The sequence below is a fragment of the Leuciscus leuciscus genome (assembly GCF_965113295.1).
Source record: "Leuciscus leuciscus genome assembly, chromosome: 19".
Taxonomy (NCBI): Eukaryota; Metazoa; Chordata; class Actinopteri; order Cypriniformes; family Leuciscidae; genus Leuciscus; species Leuciscus leuciscus.
In genome coordinates, this window is record NC_138743.1 from 31,664,748 (window position 1) to 31,687,226 (window position 22,479).

Sequence of the window (22,479 nt, forward strand, 5' to 3'; positions counted from 1 at the left end):
CGTTTTACGCGTTGAGTAACACTTCATGCTATGTAAATATTAATGTGTTTTGTTGTTTTTTCATGTCTGAGTTTAATCTCTTTTTTGTAAAACATTTAAAACATGTAAAGTGTTTTTTGTTTCTTTCTTTCCTTTTAAGAAAAAGTAATGTTTTTAAAATGCCTTGAACACTTAGACGTCAGTCATTTATTTTCATTTGTTTATCAGAGGTACCAAATAAAACAAATTCTATATTCTTACTACAAATGTTTATTATTAAATAATATGGAATATTGCAGGTAGTATCACATTACAGGAATACTGTCCAATTAACAGAAGTAACATCAATAACATTTATTTATATATCAACAATAAATGCTAATTTGAATACACATTACATTCATATAGATAGTAATATTTATCTACAAATATACAACAATAAAGATTAAGTAACAGATGAAATGATGCAAAGACTTTGGCAAAGGGAGTAAAAACATTGGGAGACATAACTTATATAAAAGTAAACAAGAATTCCTTATAAACAACCATGATTAAAGTAAAAATCCAGTGCAATGTCACATTGTTTTATGTACATGGATGTGTAGCAGCCTTGGTTTTCTTGTATTTCCCCTGTTAAATGGTCAGTGGGATATTGTCCTGAGGTGACTGAGGTGAGTGGTCTGAGTCTCAACTTAGTTTGAGGCAGGAAGAAGCACACTAAGGGGTATGGAAGATGGTGCTTGGGAAGTGGCCATTTTGTTTACGTCACGAACTTCGTTAGGCCACACTGTAGACCTCTTGGTTGTCATATGACGGCGTGCGTGCTTGGTCAGGTGGTCGCTTCGCATAAACCGACGCTCGCAGACAGTACAGACGAACTTCTTTTCACCCGTGTGTGTCCGACGATGCCTGGAGAGTTCATCTGAACGGGCAAATTTTTTGTCACACCCTTCCCAATGACAACTGAAAGGCTTCTCACCTGAGAAATAGAGGGATATGATCAATAAACATGTTTATGGATGCAACCTTTTAGCACAAAATCATATTTTCTGCTAAGTGGATACAAACCTGTATGGGTTCTTAAATGAGCCTTCAAGTGGGAACTTTTAAAGTAAGTCTTCTTGCATCCTTGGAAGTTGCAGACGTAGTTGCGCCTGCGTGAGAAGTCAGACTGTGTCACTCCGCCGCTCTGACCTGAGGGCACGTACACTGGAGCGGGTGCCAAAGGCAGGAGCTTCGTGTTCCCAAGCGTCACAACGCTCTGCTGGCAGGTGGAGGATTGGGATACCTGAGACTGTGGGACTACAAACATCACAGTGCCCTGAGCCACAGATGAGCTCACCAGAAGAGGTTGAGAATGTGGAAGAATGGGCTTTGACCCTGAGGTCTGCATCTGAACTGGAGTCTGAACGAACGCTGAGATGATTCCGGTCTGCCCGTTAACAGGAAACACCTGACAGAGCACCGGCGGGCTGGAAATGGGCGACTGTGGAACGGCGGACTGTGTAGTGGGGATAGCAAAGCATGGGGAGCCAGGAGAAGGGGCCATTCTCTCCGTTTCTGCAGTGTCACATGGGCTGCTGGAGCTTTGCATTTCTGCTTTGAGGTTAGCACTGGGCTCTGTGTGCTGTAGAGGGATTTCTGCAGAACATGGCCTCTCCTGCCCTGTGGTCGGAGACGGAATGCTGTGGTCCACGGATCTGTCGGCGGTGTGCCGTATAACACTGGTGGCTCTGCGCAGCGAGGACTGTTCTGCCATCTGTGGCGGAGCTGGGTTGAGAAGGACTGTGGTACTGGGATGCAAGTTGATGTGACATGCAGCCCTGTTGGTCAAGGCTGAGCATAGTCTCGGGTGTGTTTTGAGACTTGAGCAGGCCACTGAGGTACTGAGAACCGCTGTGCCTGAGGTTTCCGCAAAGCTTGGGCTGTGGGGAGGGGTCATGCACTGGTGGGAGAGAAGAGATTTGCATTGAGCATTGGGAATTTCCTTTAAGGCTGGAATATACTACATGATTTTTGATTTTTTTAGTCTGGACAAGTTGCTGAAAGTCAGAGCCATCAGCAGATTTTGGAAAGTCAGAGTTGACTGATTTCACAGAAATTCACATAGTGTAAGATGGGAACAGACTCCAATTTTGTAGCTTCAGACTACGATTCTATCCAGTCAAATCCAGTTTGTTATTTTGAGCTGATTTTAGAACAAATATTGGTTATATTTATATTTATCATTTTGTGTCCTAGCAATTAGGTCTATGAATTTATTGTGTTCGTAATGACTTGAAAGTCTGGTAAGTGTGTGATAGTCATTTAGTGTATGATGACCAGTTTTTCTGGAACAAAAGTCGAGTAGTTTATTCCAGCCTAGTATACTAGCAACTCTACACTTCCTATTTTAAAATAATGTGGGCCATAACAGCTTTCATTTATGCAGCATCCACAAAGCATTTTTGGAAAAATGTATTTATACTGCTCACTCACACAGTCCAATTTCGAGTCACTCACCAGTGATGAAAGGGAGACCAGGTCTTTAGGGGACTCAGTGAGCTCAGGCTGCAAGGCGAGAGAATCACAGGAGTCTGAGGTGGGCGTCAGTGGGCGAGGCTTGTGCGTCCTCTGGACCCAGGAGCTCATGCACACCAAAGCCTCCGCAGCCTCCAGGTCATTGTATTCCAGAGTGGAGGAGCAGGACTTCTCACTGTCATGCCTGTTTCTCTCCATCATCACCTCGCAGATGTCCACAAGACTGGACTACAGATTATAAAAAAAAAAATCTTATTTTAATGCCACTAGTTTATAAACCACAACACACCGAATCTGAATTGACACCATCACGATAACGGTTCCTATAATTCTATCTAATTGCATGACATACAATGAAAGTGAAAAGATGGTGATGTCTGTTATGCATCTAGTGTTAAAAGCTGCTGCTGCCATTCATAAGCAAAGAAAGGGCCCCTAGTACTTTGCGACTACACCCACCCTGCGCCTTCATAGCGTTAACCGTGAGCTGATGGGAACCTCCCATCGCCAAATATAGATTTAAGAGTGACGTGCACCCAACCAAAAAGCCATGTGAGTATGCCATGCAAAAAAAAAAAAAAAGTATAATCTAAGTGGTTAACCATATCAAGACGTTTTGCACTAAGGTTACTCTTTTTGTTAAAGCGGAGCCATTATGATACATCAAGCATGATAGGAAAATACAGAACGTTGTTGTAATAACACAAACAATGCATTCTGAAATAACTGACAATTGCATGTATAATATAAGGATGAGAAAAATGAGGTTCAAACTCGAGTATGTTCAGGGGGCACATAAGGTCGCTAACAAAAAAAACACAAAAAACGATGACAACAGTTTGAACGTAAAGTAGCACTGCAGCTTAATGCAGGAGGCAAATGTAACTTACAACAATGATTGCGGCAAATGGCTCATCATGACATAATTTAATCAAAGCAATTTAACACAAAGAATGTGGTTCATTTCAAGTGTCAAGACGATCAAGTATGTTTTTTTGTGTGTGTGTAAACAGAAATTATAAACTCAAATAAGTCAACTGTTCTCCGTCAATGAGCATGGATTTATTTTTTATAGGGCACAACTTACAGCAAAAGCGGATGTCATTAGTGGGTCAATGCGCAAATACTAAAAAGTAGCAGTAAAGCCACTTTGTCAATAAAATCAACTTACCCGGCTGGAGTCAGAAGTGAAATTCAGCATATGTATAACGTTACGTCTCTTAAAAGCAACGAAAAAGACAGCTGTGATACGAAGCCCGGGTACATAAGTCTAACCACTTTTTTTTTACAGCAAGGTCCAACCTCAGCTGAGTGAATCAGAAGCGCGAAAAAAAAAACACAACAGAAAGAAGAAAAAAAAACAGAAACAAAATTCAGAGCACTCTGGCGGGTGGTAACATGTTACCAATCAAAAACAAAGGTGTAGCGGAAACGGACCAATGGAAAAGCAAGCAGCGCGTGATCAGTACGTGATCGCTCGCTGATTGGCTGAAACGGGGTGCGTGGCTGTTGGGGGGCGTTTCAGAGGAGTCAGCAGTGTCAGTGTAAACCCGGTGAACCCGGTGCTCGAGAACTGGGGGAAAGGTCGGCGCAGCGAACGAGCGGAATCGTGAGATACTCGCACGCGTCTGGCTAGCTCTGCCAGCGGAGTGTGGCATGCGCAGACGAGCGCAGTCCTCACTGAAAATACGTGAGCCAACGCCTGCATTCAAGACAAAACTGAAATAAAGAAGCGAAAACCACATCGTACATGTTGTTTAAAACATGGCTATGTTTTTTAGTTTTTTTTATGGATAGTCTGTATTGCTTTTATTATATAAAGTGTTGTCATGAATGTTCAGCAGCCTCACGTGACTGCACAAAGGGGGAACACAGTTAGATGCTGCCTATAAAATAAACAATGAATAATAGCTATAATAAAATGAAACAACAATGGGACTAATAGGAATAATAATATCGAAATGTATAAAGAGATTTAATTCGCCTTTTTAACAAATACAAACACTTTTAGAAAAAATACGGTTGTGCGAGGATGCACATTTTTTTATACGACAACCCCTTTTTTGTCATTTGTATTTGTCTCTATAAAAAGACAGTTGTCACAAGGGCGGTCCGGAAATCATTACATATCCCACATGCGCACACAGTAGTGAACTCAACTGAACTGAACTCAGGAACCTCGGTGGAACAGCTTTCTGTGAAAGAATCCAGGGCGGAGTCTATGAGGAGCCTATGCTGCATCTCTTTGTTGTTGCTACACTAATCTTTATGTGTCTCTCTCTTTGTCTGTTTTTTTCGTGATAATTAGCTGTTGTTACACTGAAATGATTAGTGGGAACAGGTGTAAATGTGTGCAAATCATATAGGTATATCCTAACTGTGCGTCCCTGCAGGAGGGCTGTGATTTTTTTGCTGGTCTGTCTAGTGAGCAGAGCTGAGCAGACAAAAGGCTTCATCAGTCCCCCTCCTCTTCAGAGATTCAGATATCCTGTGAAAAAGACAGAGGAGATTGTATTTCTCTGTCTGTGATGTGTTGTACAGCTGAGGAAGACATTTGCTGTTCTTATGTTCAACATTTAGTAATGTTCTTAGCAATTAAAGAAACAAAAGAAATGTAAGGTTGACATTCGTTAAAAAAAGAAAAAGAAAAAGAAAAGTAGCCTAGTCTATGGCAACACTTAACGTCTTTTAAATAATAATTAAATAATTTATATAATTGTCTCCACACAAAGATGATCCAATTGTAAAAATCAATGTGGAGTCCTAAACACGTATAATTGACGAGAACAAACTAAGGCAACTAATTAAAGTGCAATATTTAATTCTGTATTGATATTTAGGGAAGGTTCAGCCATTTTGTCTGGTAATAAAAATGGAATTTTCTGCTGCAGATCTGGAAATATTTAATCCCAAGGAACAAATTTAAACTAATTGGACATAATATCAAAATAATTGCTTCTTAAGCCTGCACAAAGTGCTAAACAACACATTTAAACAAAAAAAAGAGGACTTTTACTGGTGAAACACGTTTCTTTTACCGCATTGAGGTTTAGAGGGCAACATCTGGTTTTGCTTCATTACATTTTGATGGCAGGATTGGGATTTCTCTGTTGTCTTTATATCTGTTGAAACTGGTGTTGTGGGAGTCAGATGTAAAGAGAAAAGACATAAAGGTCTTTATGATTCCATGTAAATAAGGAGCATGTCTTCATTTTGCAAAAGCAAAAGACTGAGGAAAGCAGATCTCCTGTGTTGATGAAACAAGAAAACATGAGAAGTTGCACATGAACTAAAAACACTTTATTATTAAATATAACATATTTTTGTGGAAACCATGATTTTTTTTTCAGGATTCTTTGATAAAAGAATGAGGATGTCCTACCCTGCCTTTAATTTCTTTAAAATAATAATAATAATCTTACTGACCCCAAAACGGTAGTGTATGTGGATATATATATATATATATATATATATATATATATACTGTATATATATATACTCACTTAAAAATGTTGGGTTAAAAATAACCCAACTATGGGGTGGTATAGCACCTTCCCAACTGTGGGTTATTTTAACCCAATGCATTGGGTTAAATACGGTTAAAATAACCCAACAGTTGAGTAAAATTATTATTTTTAAATAATATTATTATAAATAACCCAACGGCATAAACAAATAACCCAACAAATTTAAAGATAACCCAACATAATGACCCAACATGCATACACCAACGGTTGGGTTAAAAAAATAACCCAATGTTTTTAAGTGTGTATATATATATCTGTTTAGCTACAACCAATGTAAGTAAGTGATATATTTATTTTTTAATCAAGATATAAACTGCATTACAAGAAAAGAAAAAATTAACTTTTTAAGGGAAATAGATACTGTTCATAACAATAAATCTCATAACAGATATAAAAGTCAGCAAAGTCAAAAGATATTTAATGAGAAATACAATTATTTAAACAGTTCTGGAGATGTGCAACCTTTGCTTTGCACACAAATCATTTCAAATGAAGCTGAGACATTATAACATGTTCAACCTAAAATAACCTAATTTTGCTGGGTTATACATAACAACTAGATTCATCACCATAGCTTGTGTTTTCGAGAATGAGCTGTGTGAACCCAGAGACCGTGGAATCTTGGGAGGGTAGTGAGGCCATGTATGGGGGTTAGGCTGCTAGCCAGCGGAGGCAGTGTGTGTGTGTGTGTGTGTGTGTGTGTGTGTGTGTGTGTGTGTGTGTCTGTGTGTGTGAAAGAGAGAGGCCAAACAGGGCATGCAAACACAGGCTATGAGGAGGGTTAGCAGATGTGCTGTCTGCTTTGGGCTGCTGAGGGAAAACAGTTGAAACTTTGAGGCTTCATCCAGTGTGCTGCTGCAGCCCATCTGAACTGAATGACTTGAGCTCAGATAGGTGGAGTTCTCAAAAAGTAGGTCAGCCAAAAAGGGCGGGCTTGCTTTTAACCTCTGAGATGCAACATGCTTTCCGTGTTGCGTAGCCCGAATCTTCCCATTCATGGCCGTTAGAAGTAAATATTATTGGTAAATTAACATCATAAATCAAAGTAAGAGCGTTGGTGCTTTATTCTCATAGTTTTTGTACTTGAATGAGACTTACTCAGCATTTTGAGGAAGTTACATGAATTCTCAAGAGGCACCATCACGACTAAGAGCAAACAGCTCGCCTCCACACCCACGACTCAAAAAAAAATAATTGTTCACAATATTCACATCACACCCCTTCTGAATATGCAACATAGTGGAAGAAAGGATAAATGCACATTGACTCATGATGGCCCATCTTCTTGGTTTAGCATTAGTAATAAATGCATATTCTGATTCTGGTTTATATTTTGCAAAGCATTTGTACATTTTTTTTATTTGTTATCAGTGTTGAAAACAGAGGCGCTGCTTAATATTTTTTCTTGAAACTGTGATACTTTTTATTTTCAGGATTCCTTGATTAATAGAAAGTTCAAAAGAACGCAGCATTTATTTAAAATATCTTTAGGAATCTTTTGTAACATTGTGAATGTCTTTACTGCCACTTGTGATCAATTGAATGTGAGCTAAATAAAATAAAATAAAATGATCTTTTTTTTTTTTTTTTTTTAAGTAGAAATCTGATCCCCTAGTTTTGAACGGTGTGTATTCTTATATAATCCAGCATTAAGTTGTGATAGTTTATCAATTTAAGCTTGATAAGATCACTGGCCAGATGTTTGACCAATGCCTTTAATGTACATAAACTGCAAGTAAATCATGCTCACACATTTCAGTATAAGGCCTACACAATTTTATTTTAGGCTATTTTGAAGGTAGGCTACAATTAGACAAGATTTTGAGGGGAAGTGGCTTGCTTCCAACAGGAAAAGTCTCTGTTATAAGCACTTTCCTTTCAAGTTTTTCTAACTGCAATTGTATAATATGAAAAATAAAATAAATGGTTGCGACACTTCCATAAGACAAGTTAACATTATTAGGCATATAAATATAGGCCTACATCTATCGAGCGAAACCTTAGCGTCAAATACTGACACAAAGCACTGTGGTGTGCGTCAAAGAAGGAAAGAGAGAACCATGCAGCGGTGGGGGAAGGAGAGGAAGTGAAGTGTGAGATAAAACACGAAAGATAAGACCGTCGGTTGTTTACATTGAAACTGTATCGGTCTGTTTATCTGTGTGTGTATACAGTACACTGGCCAGGAAGCAAAGGTTAAACCCAGTTCGTCGAGTGCAATCCCCAGACCGAGTGTTTTCCGTTTGGCACCATGGAGTGTGATCAGCTCAAAAATAGAGCTGTCTGTTGGGGAGAGCCCAAGACAAACAGAAAACATGCCAGGAAAACGGTCTCTCTACACGTGAGAAGGGAAAACAACCCTGAAAAGCTTGCTGGGCAATTTGTTTAGCTGGAAACAAGAATGTTTCTGTGAGAGTTTAGTACATGTTTGTGCACGTCAGGGCTTTTCGTGCAGAAAGCATGTGGACGGTGTTTACACGCACATACGCTCAGTCAGCTGGTTTGGTTGAGGAATAGTGCCAGAAAAACACCCATGACACCACACAGGCTCTCTGTCCTGGTTTTCCCTTATCTCACCCAGCCCCCTCTGGCTCAGTCTTTCTCAAATGTCTTCCTCCCTCCATCACTCATGCCCTGCTGTTCTAATGTTTATCTCTCCGGATCTACCCAGTTTTATTTCTTGGCTGAAATAGTCCAATTCCTTTTTAGCCAATGGGATTGTAGGCTACTCTTCGGTCAAAAAGTTTAAACATTCAAACAAAAGTTTTCCTTTGTTTTAGTTTTTTTTTTTTTGCTTTAGTTCTTTGCTTAATTATTTCTTATTTCTGAGAAATGTATTATGATAATAGCATGGTTTGGGGGCTGTACAATTTAATGTTTTTGAAATAAGTCTCTTGTGCTCACAAAAATTCAAAAATACAGTAAAACATTAATAGGCTACAATTTAAAATAATTGTCTTGTATTTTAATATAATAATATAAAATTTGATTTATTCCTGTGATGGCAAAGCAGAGTTTCCAGCAGCCTTTTTTGTAAAAGAGAGAAAAAACACAATTATAATAAAGCGTTTCCAAAACATTCTTGAATATAGGTGTTCATCAACTTAGAAAATAAATATATTTAGCCTGTCAAAGCAGCAAAAGTAATAATAACAAAGAAATCATGTGCATACAAATATGAACTCTTGTCATCAGTAGCTTTACCACATATTCTATTATTTCAATAGGTAATATTTTCTGAGATTTTTAAGAAAAACAAATGTGGCACTTGGAAATATAATATGATACAATTGAGGCATATTGAAAGGACATGTATGACAAGTTTAATTTCGTGACAGCAATCGGCCACAATACATACATCTTGAGCAGTGGAGGAATATGTATATATGCAATTACTTTAAGTCACAGTATGATCAAATATAAGCCACATTCTCCTACATGCGTCATTTATTGGACTAAAAATGTGTGAAATGGCTTTTGTTCCTTTACCCAGGTCTATTAAGACAAAGACTGTAAGAACAAAGAAAACTGCTCAGACACAAAACCCTCAAGCAGTACATCTACCCAGCAGAATTACTTAAATTTTTCCACCACCATCAATTTTGCTCGCACAAATAAGACAAAACAATTTTAGTAAGCTGCAGGACAAAAGAATCTATGACTCAATTATGAGGCGCATTACTTCCCCTGCTGGTACATCTGTGTAGCTACAACCAATGTAAGTAAAGATAATGTACATGTGAAAATCTTGCACAAGCAAAAAAAATAAAAAAAAATAAAAAAAATTTATATATATATATATAAAAAAATTGTTGCTGCCATTTTGATGGAGGGGAACAAAAGGGTTCTTGGAAACTGGTGTGCACATTTCACACTCTGTCAGTGGTATCAGTGATTTTTCCTTTAGCAACAGGGGTTGCAGTTTTGGACTTTTTTACTTTTTTCTTTGTGAGGGAACAATAAGTCCATTCAATCTTAGACTGATGACTTCTGCTCAAGAAGCGACGCTCAACATCGAGGACCTCTTGGTACACTTCTGCCTGACGGACCCCCAGAATGAAAGAGAAGAGATCAAGGACCCACACGTACATCTTGGGTAACCAGGGCTCCATTTCTGAGAAATGATTACCGCATGACCTATGAAGCGGAAAGTGAATGAGAACATATATTTTACACATTACATAGTATATTTTATAATGTAAATTCTCTTCAAATACAAAATAGTATTATAATATGTCCTTCAAAAAAAAAAGAAAAGCATTTGCAATGACTCACTTCTTAACGCATAACCTCAGTTCAGGATGCCAGTATTTTCGGTTGGCGAGGTACTTGACACCATTTTTCTTAAAGGTACAGTCCAAATGCTTGTTATGCATACTGGGTCCATCTGAACCCTCCTCCTTTCCCCAGCTGAAGCGAAAGCTGGAGTAAGGGTTTGTGGTGGAAGGCAGTTGCTCTGGTGCCGAGTCAGTTAACTTATGAAATCTCTGCTCCAAATAATCAGCCACACCTGGAGAGATATGAATGTAGACAGCATTGGATGAGAGACAGAGACACACTACTCGCAGGGGTGGGCAACTCCGGTCCTGGAGGGCAACTCCGGTCCTGGAGGGCCACTGTCCTACAGAGTTTAGCTTCAACCCTAATCAAACACACCTGAACAAGCTAATCAAGGTCCTCAGGATCACTAGAATATTACAGGCAGGTGATTTTTTCAGGGTTGGAGCTAAACTCTGTAGGACAGTGGCCCTCCAGGACCGAAGTTGCCCACCCCTGCCCTACTGAGATCATTACGGAGATGTGACCAGACCAGCTTACGTCTTTTTTTGAGGACCAAGCTCTTTTGTTGCAAAGATGTAATGAAAGGATTAGTGGGTTTCCATCGCCGCCTGAAAGAGAGGAACAGAAAAGATTGTAGTAAAAAAAAAAAAAGTCATGGAAATAACAAACTATTGAAATAATTGGGTCTTACAGGGCTTCTTCATGTTCCTCATTCTGTCTGGCTTTCTCCAAGACGGGTTGCACTATTTCAAACCAGGCTTTTAACCTGAAGACTGTGAAAAGCTTATGAGAGCATGTTGTGACCCCAAAAAACAAACAAAATGAAAATGATTCACATCAAAATGAAAACTAGCAAAATAGTTACTTGTCTTTTTCTTCTTGGCCGCTTCCTCGGATAACTTCCTTGAGACATTAATGAAAAAAAGAGAAACATTCAAAATCAGTAAAGATTTCATTTTACAAAGATAGTTAATTAAAATCCCCCCCCCCCCCCCCCCGAAAGATAACAGCAAAACCCTCAGTTACAAGTTATGAAGTGACGCACCACTCCACATGATCATCCAGCTTGAAAAGGAGCTTCATGGCAACAATGATGACAGCTGCCGCCTGAATATCATAGCGCAAGAGACCAGGGCTCTCTTTTTTGGGGTCAAAGGTCAGATAGGATTCGTCATCCATAGCTGCCCCCCTTATAACCTTGTGGACCCAAATATGAAGGGCATCTGAGGAGGATCAGAGACATATCAAACAAAAAGATAAAAAGAGGATTATGCATGTTGGATAAATTAGTTTCAAATCTAAAACCATCATTTGCCACAACCTCTCCACTACAGTCATAAACACTCACCTGGGAGGTTTGCATCCAGCAGATATCGGACAGAGAGTGGAAGTGGGTGGAGAAGGCAATCCTGGGAAACCGTTGGGAAGGAGGGTAATTGCATGATCTGAGCCAGATTAAAAGCTTCTCTATGGACCGTTGAGTAGGACGGAAGATGCTGTAGAAGAGTAGAAGTAGTCAAGGCTATTAGAAATACAACACACTGATTTATGACTGAAGAAGTGTGAACTGGTCGTGTCATTCTCACCCAAACTCGAAAGATATGGACATCTTTTCCAAACAGTCTCATCTCCTCTGGAAAAGCCTCTTGAATGTCCATATAAGGGACACGTCTCTCTGAGACCAGCCTGCAAAAAACATGACTGCAAAATCAAATTTTTCAAATGATCCCGTACAAGTGTAAAAAGCATCAAGTCATCACTAATAATACATCTAAATACACAGGCTGGAAAGACTGACAGCAATATTTGATGCTGCAAACTATGCAGAAATATAGCTTAGGAGGAAAACTTGGGCCTATAAATTGTCCAAAGCAAACATATCAAACATTTACACAGCATTGAGTCAGCATGACATCAAAATCCCATTTAAATGCATGTAAATGAAGAATGATTCATTGGTGCATGTTATTCCAAAGAAGAAGAAAAAAAGTGTCATTATAACCTGAATCTTAACTTAAAAGTAGAGCTACATGATTTGGGAAATTTAATTTTATAATTTTTTTTAAAGCTACAGGTTTGTTGTGTTGGTCCAAAATGCGAGTTTGTATCAATATGACTTTATAATAAGTACAAAATTAGAAAAAACATCTTAATTTTTACACATTATTTTGATGGAAAACCACAGAGAGGCCTTACAGTTTTTCTTTTGTTGACAACTGCCGTTTTTTTAAGCACAGTGTGGTATGGTGGTTGGCATATGCTATTACTGAATAATTATAAGTGACCCAAAATCAGCAGAGTAGATGCAGAGATGCGGTGAACCACTGCGAGAATGAAAGCATCAGATCGTGTGCTACACGTGTGTAAAAGAGCAAAGTGTTGATTCACTTTGAAACACGCAACACATATATTTAATAAAATCACAGACTTAGAAATTTGGTGATTGCACTAACTAAGCCATATCACAATCTTGCTTTTATTTCAATGAATTGTGCAGCCCAACTTAGCATCGCTTAGGACGTGCGGGCTACTGGATAATGTTAAAGGGATACTTCACCGATTAGCATTAAGCTTTGTATCAGTAGAAACCCGGTAATATTTTCCATTGACAGTAAAAGAAATTCAATAAAAAAAACTTCAACGGAGACAAGTGAAGTCAATTCGAAGCACTCACTTCCTGATGGCTGAGCACAGCCTCAAAATGAGCTTGACGACATAGATGTGACGTGAGCAACCTGTCTGACAGTTGTAAGTCTTCTAGTAGCTGTGCCAAGAGAAATCTGAATCATTCCCTTCCGAATCTTGCAAAGACAGAGAGCGTGAGTAGGAGCTGTCCATGAGCTAGGAGCAACTTTATGACTCTCTATGGGCTTCTCCCTTGACTTTATGCCTCCACGTCCCCCCGATTGCCCGTGAGCTTCTCCTCCTGTCTATACGGTCATTTCTCTACTGTGCGACAGAGAGTCGCGTGGTTATGACGCAATCGTTAGCCTATTTTTACAAAAACGGCTTCTACAGGGCCATAACGCAAGATACAAGGTAATGGAGCCTTTTATACATTGTCGTGTTTCTTTAGAAATAAACAATGGACAAATGGAGTCTTTAAACACCTCAGATGTAAAGTTATTCGCTGTCAAAGTGACGCCAAAATGAATGGGAGTCAATGGAATGCTAACAGCAGGTGCTGGCTTGTTAGCCAATGAACGCCCCCATAGAAGGTACGCTTTCCGGGTGCTGGATTACCCCCTTGGTATTTTCAAATGACCGTGCTTCACTCCCTTATGTCCCCCTGAGACGAGAGATTTCTGTATTGTGTGTCTGGAAAAATCGTCATTTTGCATCATCGGAGGCTTTTAGTTCCGCATGTTTTCAACCCGCCCATAGGGGGATCTCACGATGAAACAGCGTCTTTTCAGTTTCGACTCAACTAGTAGCCTAGTTGTATCATTTCTTCCGATACTGCCCTCTGTAACCGGTAGGCGTGGCTTGGGAGTGTCCTCGTAGAACAGCGAAGCAAGTGCATTCTGGGAGTTGTTGTCTTTCATCCACATGAGCCAAAAATACATTTTCTGGCTTTTCTCAGTCTAGAAGGCACCAACTTCTAAAATAATTTCACATTTCTGCTACATAAATGATCCAATTTAAATACACATTCATCTTTCCAGCGGTGAAATATCCCTTTAATTAATAGCCAAATATACATTCAGACATTCTTTTAGAGAACTTGCATTCAGGTCTGGCTCCGTTTGAGTACGTAACATTCACTTTTCACAATCCAATCCAATCAATTCCCAATGGATAGAATCATAACCTGCCCTATATCTTATTTCACTCGTAAATGTCACATTTTGAAGTACTGTATTGTTCCGAATATTCGACCCTGATTATAAGATGACCCGTCCTTTTTCGAGATGTACCTTTTGGAAAGGCTTTTTGAGGACTAAATTTAGTCTTTTGTAAAGAAAATGATTTTATTTGAAAAATAATTGTAATATTGCATATTTTTCACATTTACATTTTTATATTGAAAGTATGGTAAATACAAGTAAAAATGTGCCGACAATCAAATTGAAAAACAAATGCTTCATGGCATAACATAAAAATAAACTGTAGATCTCATTTCCAGTAGATTTCACAATGACTTATTTCTCATCTTTTTTATGTACAGTGATAGATGTTGGCATGTCAAAAAAGTGTTTGATCCGCATTAAATATCTGATCCAGGGGAGAGGAATGTTTTTTTCCCCAGGCTCGTTTTACGCGTATTTGGCGCTCCCTTTTGTTGCGGGTGTTTCATTGACATGTAAAAGTCTAGACCCTAAATATAAGACGATCACATTTTTTCAGATTAATTTCCAAGAAAAGAAAGAAAAAAAGTTTTATATTCGGAACAATAAGGTAAATGGGTTGCTAAAGGCAATTTGTGTTGAAATAAGCAGTGCTTGTTCTCCAAACCTCAGTAAGTCAGCCAGAGTGATGGCCTCTCGGACCCACAGCAGAGCCAGATAGCACAGGGCCAGTGTCCGTGGCATGTTCATAAGAGTGAATGTATGTTGGTAAGCTTCTGAACATAGTGATGACTGTACATCAGTGGTGTCACCTGCAGCAGAAAAACAAAATGCAGCTCAACTGACACTTTAAATCAGGTGTAAATGTGCCAGCTGACAGAAAGTAATCATATCCGTACCCGAGGCAGTCATTTCCGTTTCTGAAGAAACCGCACTACTGTGAAATGACATCTCGCTCTGAGTGTCAGACTCTGGCTCACTCTTCGGCTTCATGTACTTGAGGAAAAAACATTAGGGAAAAAGCAGAGCAGTGGTTATGGTTAATTAAAACGTGTAAAACTCATTATTTAACTTTTGGCCCTCTAGCGGTTAAAAAGCAAAACTGCGTGCATTTTGCAGATTTTTAAAGAACATGTTTTGGTTGTGCTTCAGCTCTATGTGACAGTGCGGATGAATATGGCTCTTTCTCATAACCAAAAAAAGAGAGGGAGATTATCCTTCTGCTCATAAATCATTCACTACTAGGCTTAAGAGATATAACCAGTTTAGATGGAAAGAATCTCAACCTGACTAGCTAAAGACGTTACAGTAGCTCTACCCATTAATAGACACGGTACTTCCTTAAATGAATACCAGCACAGCACTGCAACCATAATAAAATAACCCTTCACAATAGATGAAATCCCTTTACAATGACATCTGTTAGAGAGCTACATATGGCAATTTATCTGTCCAATAAAATATCTTACTCAAGATTCGAGATTCTATGTCGACCGTCTCTATTTATGGATATGACGAGTCATGCACAGGTGAGTGATGCATGTACGCAATTTCCCGTAATAACCATCCCGACAGGTCTAAAAGAACACTTACTATTGTGATCAGGGCAAGACAAAACATGTTTTAGATGAAGGATTGCCTACAATTTAAATTGAACAAAATTTTTTTTACATAGTGTACCTTTAAAATAAAATGAAAACTGAAAATACATAAAAGCAAATTGAAAATATTAATAAGTACTGTAATAGAACATAAATAATACTAAAATAACACCGGAGCAGAGAGGATGTGTGTGTTTTTTAACACTACACAATTATTATTTTTTTTTTATTTCAACATTAAAATTCAACATAAAACTTACCACTGTAAATCTTGGAGTGTATACAGCATTTTCGGTGAAAGCTTGCCGTGTGTTCTGCAGGTATTTCTTCCAGAAATTCCATAGAACTTCTGTCTGTCAAAACAAAATATGACATCTTAAAGAGACACTTTTTCTTGTCATCTATAGAGGGCCTTTCACACTGAGTGCGATTAAGTGAAGCGAATGTACGACGCGATGGCACTCATAAATCGAAACAATAGAACCCTATGGAGCTATTCACACAGAGCACAATAAATATCATGGTGTGACAATTTTTTTTTTTCTTCCCAATCACCCCACGATGAAACTGGCCGTCCAATTAGATTTGAGCTTTAGATCATGTGCCTGGACCTGCTGCACAAAAGGGCGAGATTAGTGGCACGATTTTGAAAACCAGTGTAAACACAGAAGTATTCAGGAAGAGAGAAGAGAATGCATGTTGAGTTCGTTATCAATGGTGTCTGATTTATTCCCACGTTTACTTAATATTTCTTTATAAAGAATATCATTTCTATTCATTTTTCATTGAATTATGTGATCTGAAGAGCTCTTAAACATTATAGATAGTTTGTGTTTCTGGTGTAGTATCAAACTTTATTTATATAGCTTAATTTACTGGTGTGTGCTGAGCAGTGGACGAGGTTAAAACCAAAGGAAAAATGCATTCTCGGTCAGCGCCGTATGACATCACTTTGTAGGCCAAAACGCTGAAGCGAGTTAGCATTTTAGCACTTACGTCACGAAGTCAATGGGTTTTTTGAACGGGGTTTTGGTTAAATGGCTGAACTAAGGTCTGTGGTGGTGAACAGAAGCTCTTTTGAGACACTTTCGAGTTTTATTCTACGAAATAAAATACATAAATATTACCCCACTTAGGGCTGGGTACCGAGTTCGATACTTTTTAGGTACCGACCGAATTGCCTCGATACTATCGAGTATCGAAAAATTACTTGTTTTTCGGTACCAGATTTCGATACCTAAGGGGTTAACTCGTCAACGTCAGTGCTCAAACAAATACATATGAAATGCACAACGACACGCCTAAAGTCGCTCACGCACATACACGCAAACTCTACACACACGAGACGCGCGGAACTCTGCGCACATACTCATATGAGACGCGAGCACACACAAACTGTCCACGCACACATTCTCATATGAGACGCGAGCACACACACACACAAACTCGCGCACATACTCAATGAGACGCGAGCACACACACTCACAATACCTTAAAGATGTGGAAAAGCCGATCAAAAGTGTGGCTACATTTCTCCATTCTCGATGCCAAGCGTGCGATGCAGTATTTGCGGTAAAATAATTGCTGCAAAGACGGTACCGCGACAGATATGATGAAGCCCTTGACAGTGCACGGAGTAAACATAAGAGCAGAAAGTTGCTCCGTCTTCGACTGGTAACTGAAGAGATACCTGTTGATCACTCTGACAGTGTTTATATTGCAATAATGACCTACTGAATGTACACTGCCGTTCAAAAATGTGTTGGTCAGAAATTTTTTTCAGTAAGGATGCATTAAAGTTATCAAAAATGACCTTAAAACATGTGTAATGTTACTAAAGATTTCTGTTTCAAATAAATGCTGTTCTTTTGAATTTTTTTATTCATCAAAGAATCATGAAAAAATGTATCATAGTTTCCAAAAACTGTTTTCAAATTTCTGAAGGATCATGTGACACTGAAGTAATGATTTTGAAAATTCAGCTTTGACAACACAGGAATAAATTACATTTTGAAATATATTCAAATACTATTTTAAATTGTAATACTATTCCACAATATTACAAGTTTTACTGTATTTTTGATCAAACAAATTCAGGTTTGGTGAGCATGAGCTCTTTATAAAAAAATATTTTGTTCCTTTGTGCTTTTTTTTGTTCCTTTCTGGACTGACTAAGGAGCATGAGTCAAACTGAAAAAATTAAACCAAAGTTTTTCTGAGGTAATGTGTTATGTAATCTTGTTAAAATGGATTTCATAAAATTGGTATCGAAAAAAGTATCGTTCAGGAACCGGTATCGAAATCAAGGTATCGGTATCGAAATTTTTTGAACGATACCCAGCCCTAACCCCACTCATGGTTAATGTGGTTGCTAACAAGTGGCTAAATGGGACTACAGAGTCTGTCGAGGAGATTAAACGTCATCACGCCGAACAGGTCAGCTCAGTTCGCTTTTACAGCCTCATTATGCTCATAATTGTGCTCTTATAAACCATTCTAACTCAAACATTCTGGGAAAATGTTTTTAGATAAAAACTGAAAGATTTGTCTGAAACTTAGTGATGGTGACGTTGAATATGTGGGACCGTGGTGTAACTAACCCCAACTACATTTAGCCTAGGCTTCAAAATTCATAAAAGTTGTAATCTGTGAGAATTATCTTGATGGACAAACATGTAAGTATCAAACTTTTATTGATCAAAGAACTTGTTTCTAGCGATTTCTAACAAAATCCTTTTGTTTTGTTTTTGTCGAGGGAACCAGTGTGATGCTAACTGCCGATTGGCCTACAAAGTGACATCATACCAGCACCACTCTATTGCGCAGCCGTGAATTGGCCAAAATAGATCAATCGTTTTGCGTTTGATGTGAAAGCACAGTTTGTTGGAGATTCAATTCGCTTTATCACGTCACACTCAGTATGAAAGGGCCTCAAGACTATGATATAGTAAACTAAGGCCTGGTTTCACAAACAGACAAAACAATGGCACTGATTCTACATGTTGTCACTTCTTCTTGAGTCTCTCCATTATTGCCCTACTCCAGTTTAAACATAATAGGCAGAACAGTTTCTGACATTTCAGTTCTTGTCTGCAGGTAATCGGAGCTGCTCCGCCCTCTGTGCTGGGAGCAGCAGCTCATTTGCATTTAAAGGGACACACACAAAACGTCACGTTTTTGCTCACCCTCAAAAAGGGACAATTTTAACATGCTGTAAAAAATAATCTGTGGGGTATTTTTTTTTAGCTAAAACTACACTCTGGGGACATCAGAGACTTATTTTACATCTTGTGATTATACCACCCCTTTAAAATAGCCTGTGTAGGTGCAAGTTGCTTTCAGTGAAAGGGATAGTTCACTTTGAAATTAAATTTTGGTATGTCGCGCGGGCGGGTATAGATATATACACTAGATGTCGCATTGGCTACGGTTTCGTTCCAATGAACTGCAGTAGCCAATGCGACTTCTATTGTATATATCTATACCCGCCCGCGCTCTCAGATCACTTGGACGTGGCTGTGTACAAGAGGTAACAACTATATAAATACTGTTCGTTTTCTCACACAAACCGCTCGTTTCGTGTCTTGGGCCATCAATGTGTACTTACGATGGCGAATTGTTTAATTTGGACGATGGGGAATTGTTTTAATTTGGACTCTGTGCATGCTCTTTGAGACAGTGACCATAGACCTGCATTATATGACTGACAGACAAGAACGGTTTGACCTAAAAATATCAAAATTGAAACTACTGCGGAAAAAAAGACACCTACATCCTGGATGCCCTTGAGGTAAGCTAAAACATACCAAAATTTAATTTCAAAGTTAACTATCCCTTTAAAACAGCTCAAACATGCATTTATTCTGGGACTAGGTCAAGGCAAGCCTTGCCTGTGAAACCGGGGGTAAAGCTACTAACCTCAAATTTCATGCAAACACCAAGACTGACCAAAGCCTTGGCCTGGAGTTTCAGGATGAACTGAAATCCCTCACACACCATCCACTCTCTTTCATCCTCTGAAAAATAACAGAAGACATGAGATCATAAAAAGGACTGTTTGTAACTCTAAATGTCTCACACCCGCTTATCAAAAGTGGATAGAAGACTGACCCGATCTCTTTCTCTTGGGTTTCTTTACTTGTGAGATCCTGCTGTATTTACAATAAAGGGCGGTGGAATCCACCACCTCCCTTGTTTTCTAGGGAAAGATGTGAAATTATAAAGCATTATTTCATTCATGTTTTGGTCATTTGCATTACTGGACGAAGGCCGTCTTAAAATTATTTTATGGACAACACATTTACAAAGAGAATCTGTAAAATAAAATGTACAATGAACGTATATAAAATGGTTTGAGGAGAGATCCCCTGATATGATTGTAAAGCGCTTTGGGTGTACAGTAGTACATATGAAAGCGCTATATAAATGCCCGATTCTATTCTATTCTTTTCTATATCGACTACCCAATTGTTCATTATTTTCAAAAAATAAAAATGTATTAATTAATAACCAGTGTTTCCATGACAGTGAGAGCCCAATTAAAACATTTTTTAATTTTTTATTAATAACCAGTGTTTCCATGACAGTGAAAGCCCCGGATATCTAATAGTTATTGTCTATTTACCAACCTCGATCACATTGTGACAGTTCTTGCAGAAGAAGTGCCCCCCATCTGAAACTCCCCAGTCCACAGCGGAGCACTGGCCACATGGCTCACTGAATCCATCCTGGAAGAAGAGTCCAGCGGTAACATCATCATAAGCTCACATATCGAAATACCAGTGCAGATCGACTAACAACACTAACTTCAGGAGAAACTCACAATAAGTTCGTCCATGATTTTAATTAAAGGTTCAGAAAACTTCCATATCAAATCCTGCGCACACAGTTTGTTTGCAAGCAGCGAAGGAAAACACGCTTTCAAAATGGCCACCAATATATATTTTTCATACTAAAAGTCTTAAAAATTTGTTTTACGACATTAGGTCATTTTATTATTGTTAATATTCATTATTTTGTTTTATATTTACTCCTAATTTTACTGTTTAATATTTTGATGTACCATAGTTTATGATATAATAAATTCATTTGTTTTTATATGTGCCTAATAATGTAAGAAACTGTGTAATGATTGTATATATTTATTTATTTTATATAATTAAAATAAATTACAATAAATACTTTAATAGAGAAGTTAAAATGAGTAAAAAGCGTACTAGCTTATAATAATGCATATTTGCACACTGTATGTACACTGTATGCAAATAATTCAAATTATTATACCCCTTATTTTATATATTTATTTCAAATTTGGTTTATTATTATTTATATTATTATATTTTATACATTGGCCTAATGATATAATTGTACATAGGCCTAATTATATTAATAATATAATTATATTAAATTTTTATAAAACTCAATAAATATATATATATATTTTTTTTTATATATATTTTTTATTATTATTTATTTTTTTATTTTTTTACTTGCATAGCACTCTCTCGTGTGTGTAGAAATAAAGACTTAAATTATTTTATTCTATTATTTTTTATAGGCTACAATTTTTATTATGTTATGTTATCAATTGCTATCATTAATTTACGCACTTTTTGTTTGTTTGTTTGCACCAATGTTTTGCTTTGGCAATACAAATGCATACTTAATGTCTCTCCTGAATAATTTGACATATGTCATCATGGACAATGAACAGTAGATGGCGTATAAGTGCATGAATCTGTCAGTGCCTTGGGGGTGTAAACAACATCATAGTAGGCTACTCCATACCTGGACTGCATCCGCTCCCCCCAAATTTCCTTCTCAAAAAGACCTGAGCACATTCTCTTCCTATTGCTCTCCTCACTCCATGACGATAGTGTCCTTGTCTGAATGACTGTGTTATTATGACACTGTGGAAGACCCATACTAAGTAAATGTTTAGCAGTATTCATATCAAACATTACCGTTTTATGACATTTCAAGCACACCATATTTTTTAATATGATTCATGACCATTTCTGTCCAGATTATGCATTTAAAGTTCAAAATGAAGATCTGCAGGGAATTTTAACACATTAGCAACAATTATATGGGACAGACAAATTAAAGGGGGGCTTAATGTGCAATGTGACATTTGTCTTTTGTGTGCGCCTATGTGGATTTTTTTCTCGCCCACTTGGGCTTCAGCAAAGCAAACCTCCCTTCCTCCTCCCCACTTCTTTGAAGAAAGCTGCTTCTTTCACCAATGGGCCAATTTCATGGTTTACTGCCTCCCATGCTTTCTGTTGTGTTCTCGATGCAAAACGCGGCATTGTTGCCAATGGAAATCAGGAATAGTCAGTAACTGCAGGTGGTATTATTCTTGACAGTAATAATACAGCGGATTGCCTATGGCACGTTTTACATCCCCACAGACGTTGCATGGCGTGGATAGAGATAGTGGGAGTGCTGTGGGTGAAGAGAAAATTATACTTGAGTGTCACTCACTTGGTTCCTATCTGGTATAAATATTACATGCTCTCACTGCTTTTCCCATCACGACTCTGCTTCCTGCTGTTCACGGCAGCTAAGGTTAGCCAAAACAAAGCAAAAAACAGCCACTGCTTGCTGTGAGCTGCACCATACAGTAGAGGGAGATACTTCATCTGTAATTAAAGCCTATGAAACAAAATTTACTATCATAACACTTATGTGTACACGCCTAAATGTGTACGTGTGTATGTGTGTTTTTTTTTTACCAATTCACTGGAAATGTCTCTGTTTCTTTGTAGTTAAAACCTAACC

At 38.2% G+C, this 22,479-nt stretch overlaps 2 protein-coding genes across 2 annotated transcripts; both read right to left on the reverse strand.

The window, feature by feature from the left end:
* Positions 1 to 226: 226 nt before the first annotated feature.
* Positions 227 to 3,844, reverse strand: klf11a (Kruppel like factor 11a). The gene is made up of 4 exons (XM_082147505.1): positions 3,671 to 3,844; positions 2,482 to 2,727; positions 1,048 to 1,924; positions 227 to 958 (listed from the first exon to the last, which is right to left on the reverse strand). Exons 1-4 carry the CDS (start codon positions 3,698 to 3,700, stop codon positions 672 to 674), a joined length of 1,440 nt encoding a protein of 479 aa, XP_082003631.1. The 5' UTR covers positions 3,701 to 3,844; the 3' UTR covers positions 227 to 671.
* Positions 3,845 to 9,326: 5,482 nt separating this feature from the next.
* Positions 9,327 to 20,645, reverse strand: taf1b (TATA box binding protein (Tbp)-associated factor, RNA polymerase I, B). Its single transcript, XM_082147490.1, has 15 exons — positions 20,519 to 20,645; positions 20,325 to 20,423; positions 19,807 to 19,894; positions 19,615 to 19,712; positions 15,957 to 16,049; positions 14,995 to 15,091; positions 14,763 to 14,907; positions 11,894 to 11,993; positions 11,656 to 11,803; positions 11,353 to 11,530; positions 11,173 to 11,210; positions 10,999 to 11,080; positions 10,845 to 10,915; positions 10,302 to 10,536; positions 9,327 to 10,163 (listed from the first exon to the last, which is right to left on the reverse strand). The coding sequence occupies exons 1-15, from the start codon at positions 20,531 to 20,533 to the stop codon at positions 9,896 to 9,898; spliced, it is 1,755 nt and encodes a 584-aa protein (XP_082003616.1). The 5' UTR covers positions 20,534 to 20,645; the 3' UTR covers positions 9,327 to 9,895.
* Positions 20,646 to 22,479: the final 1,834 nt, after the last annotated feature.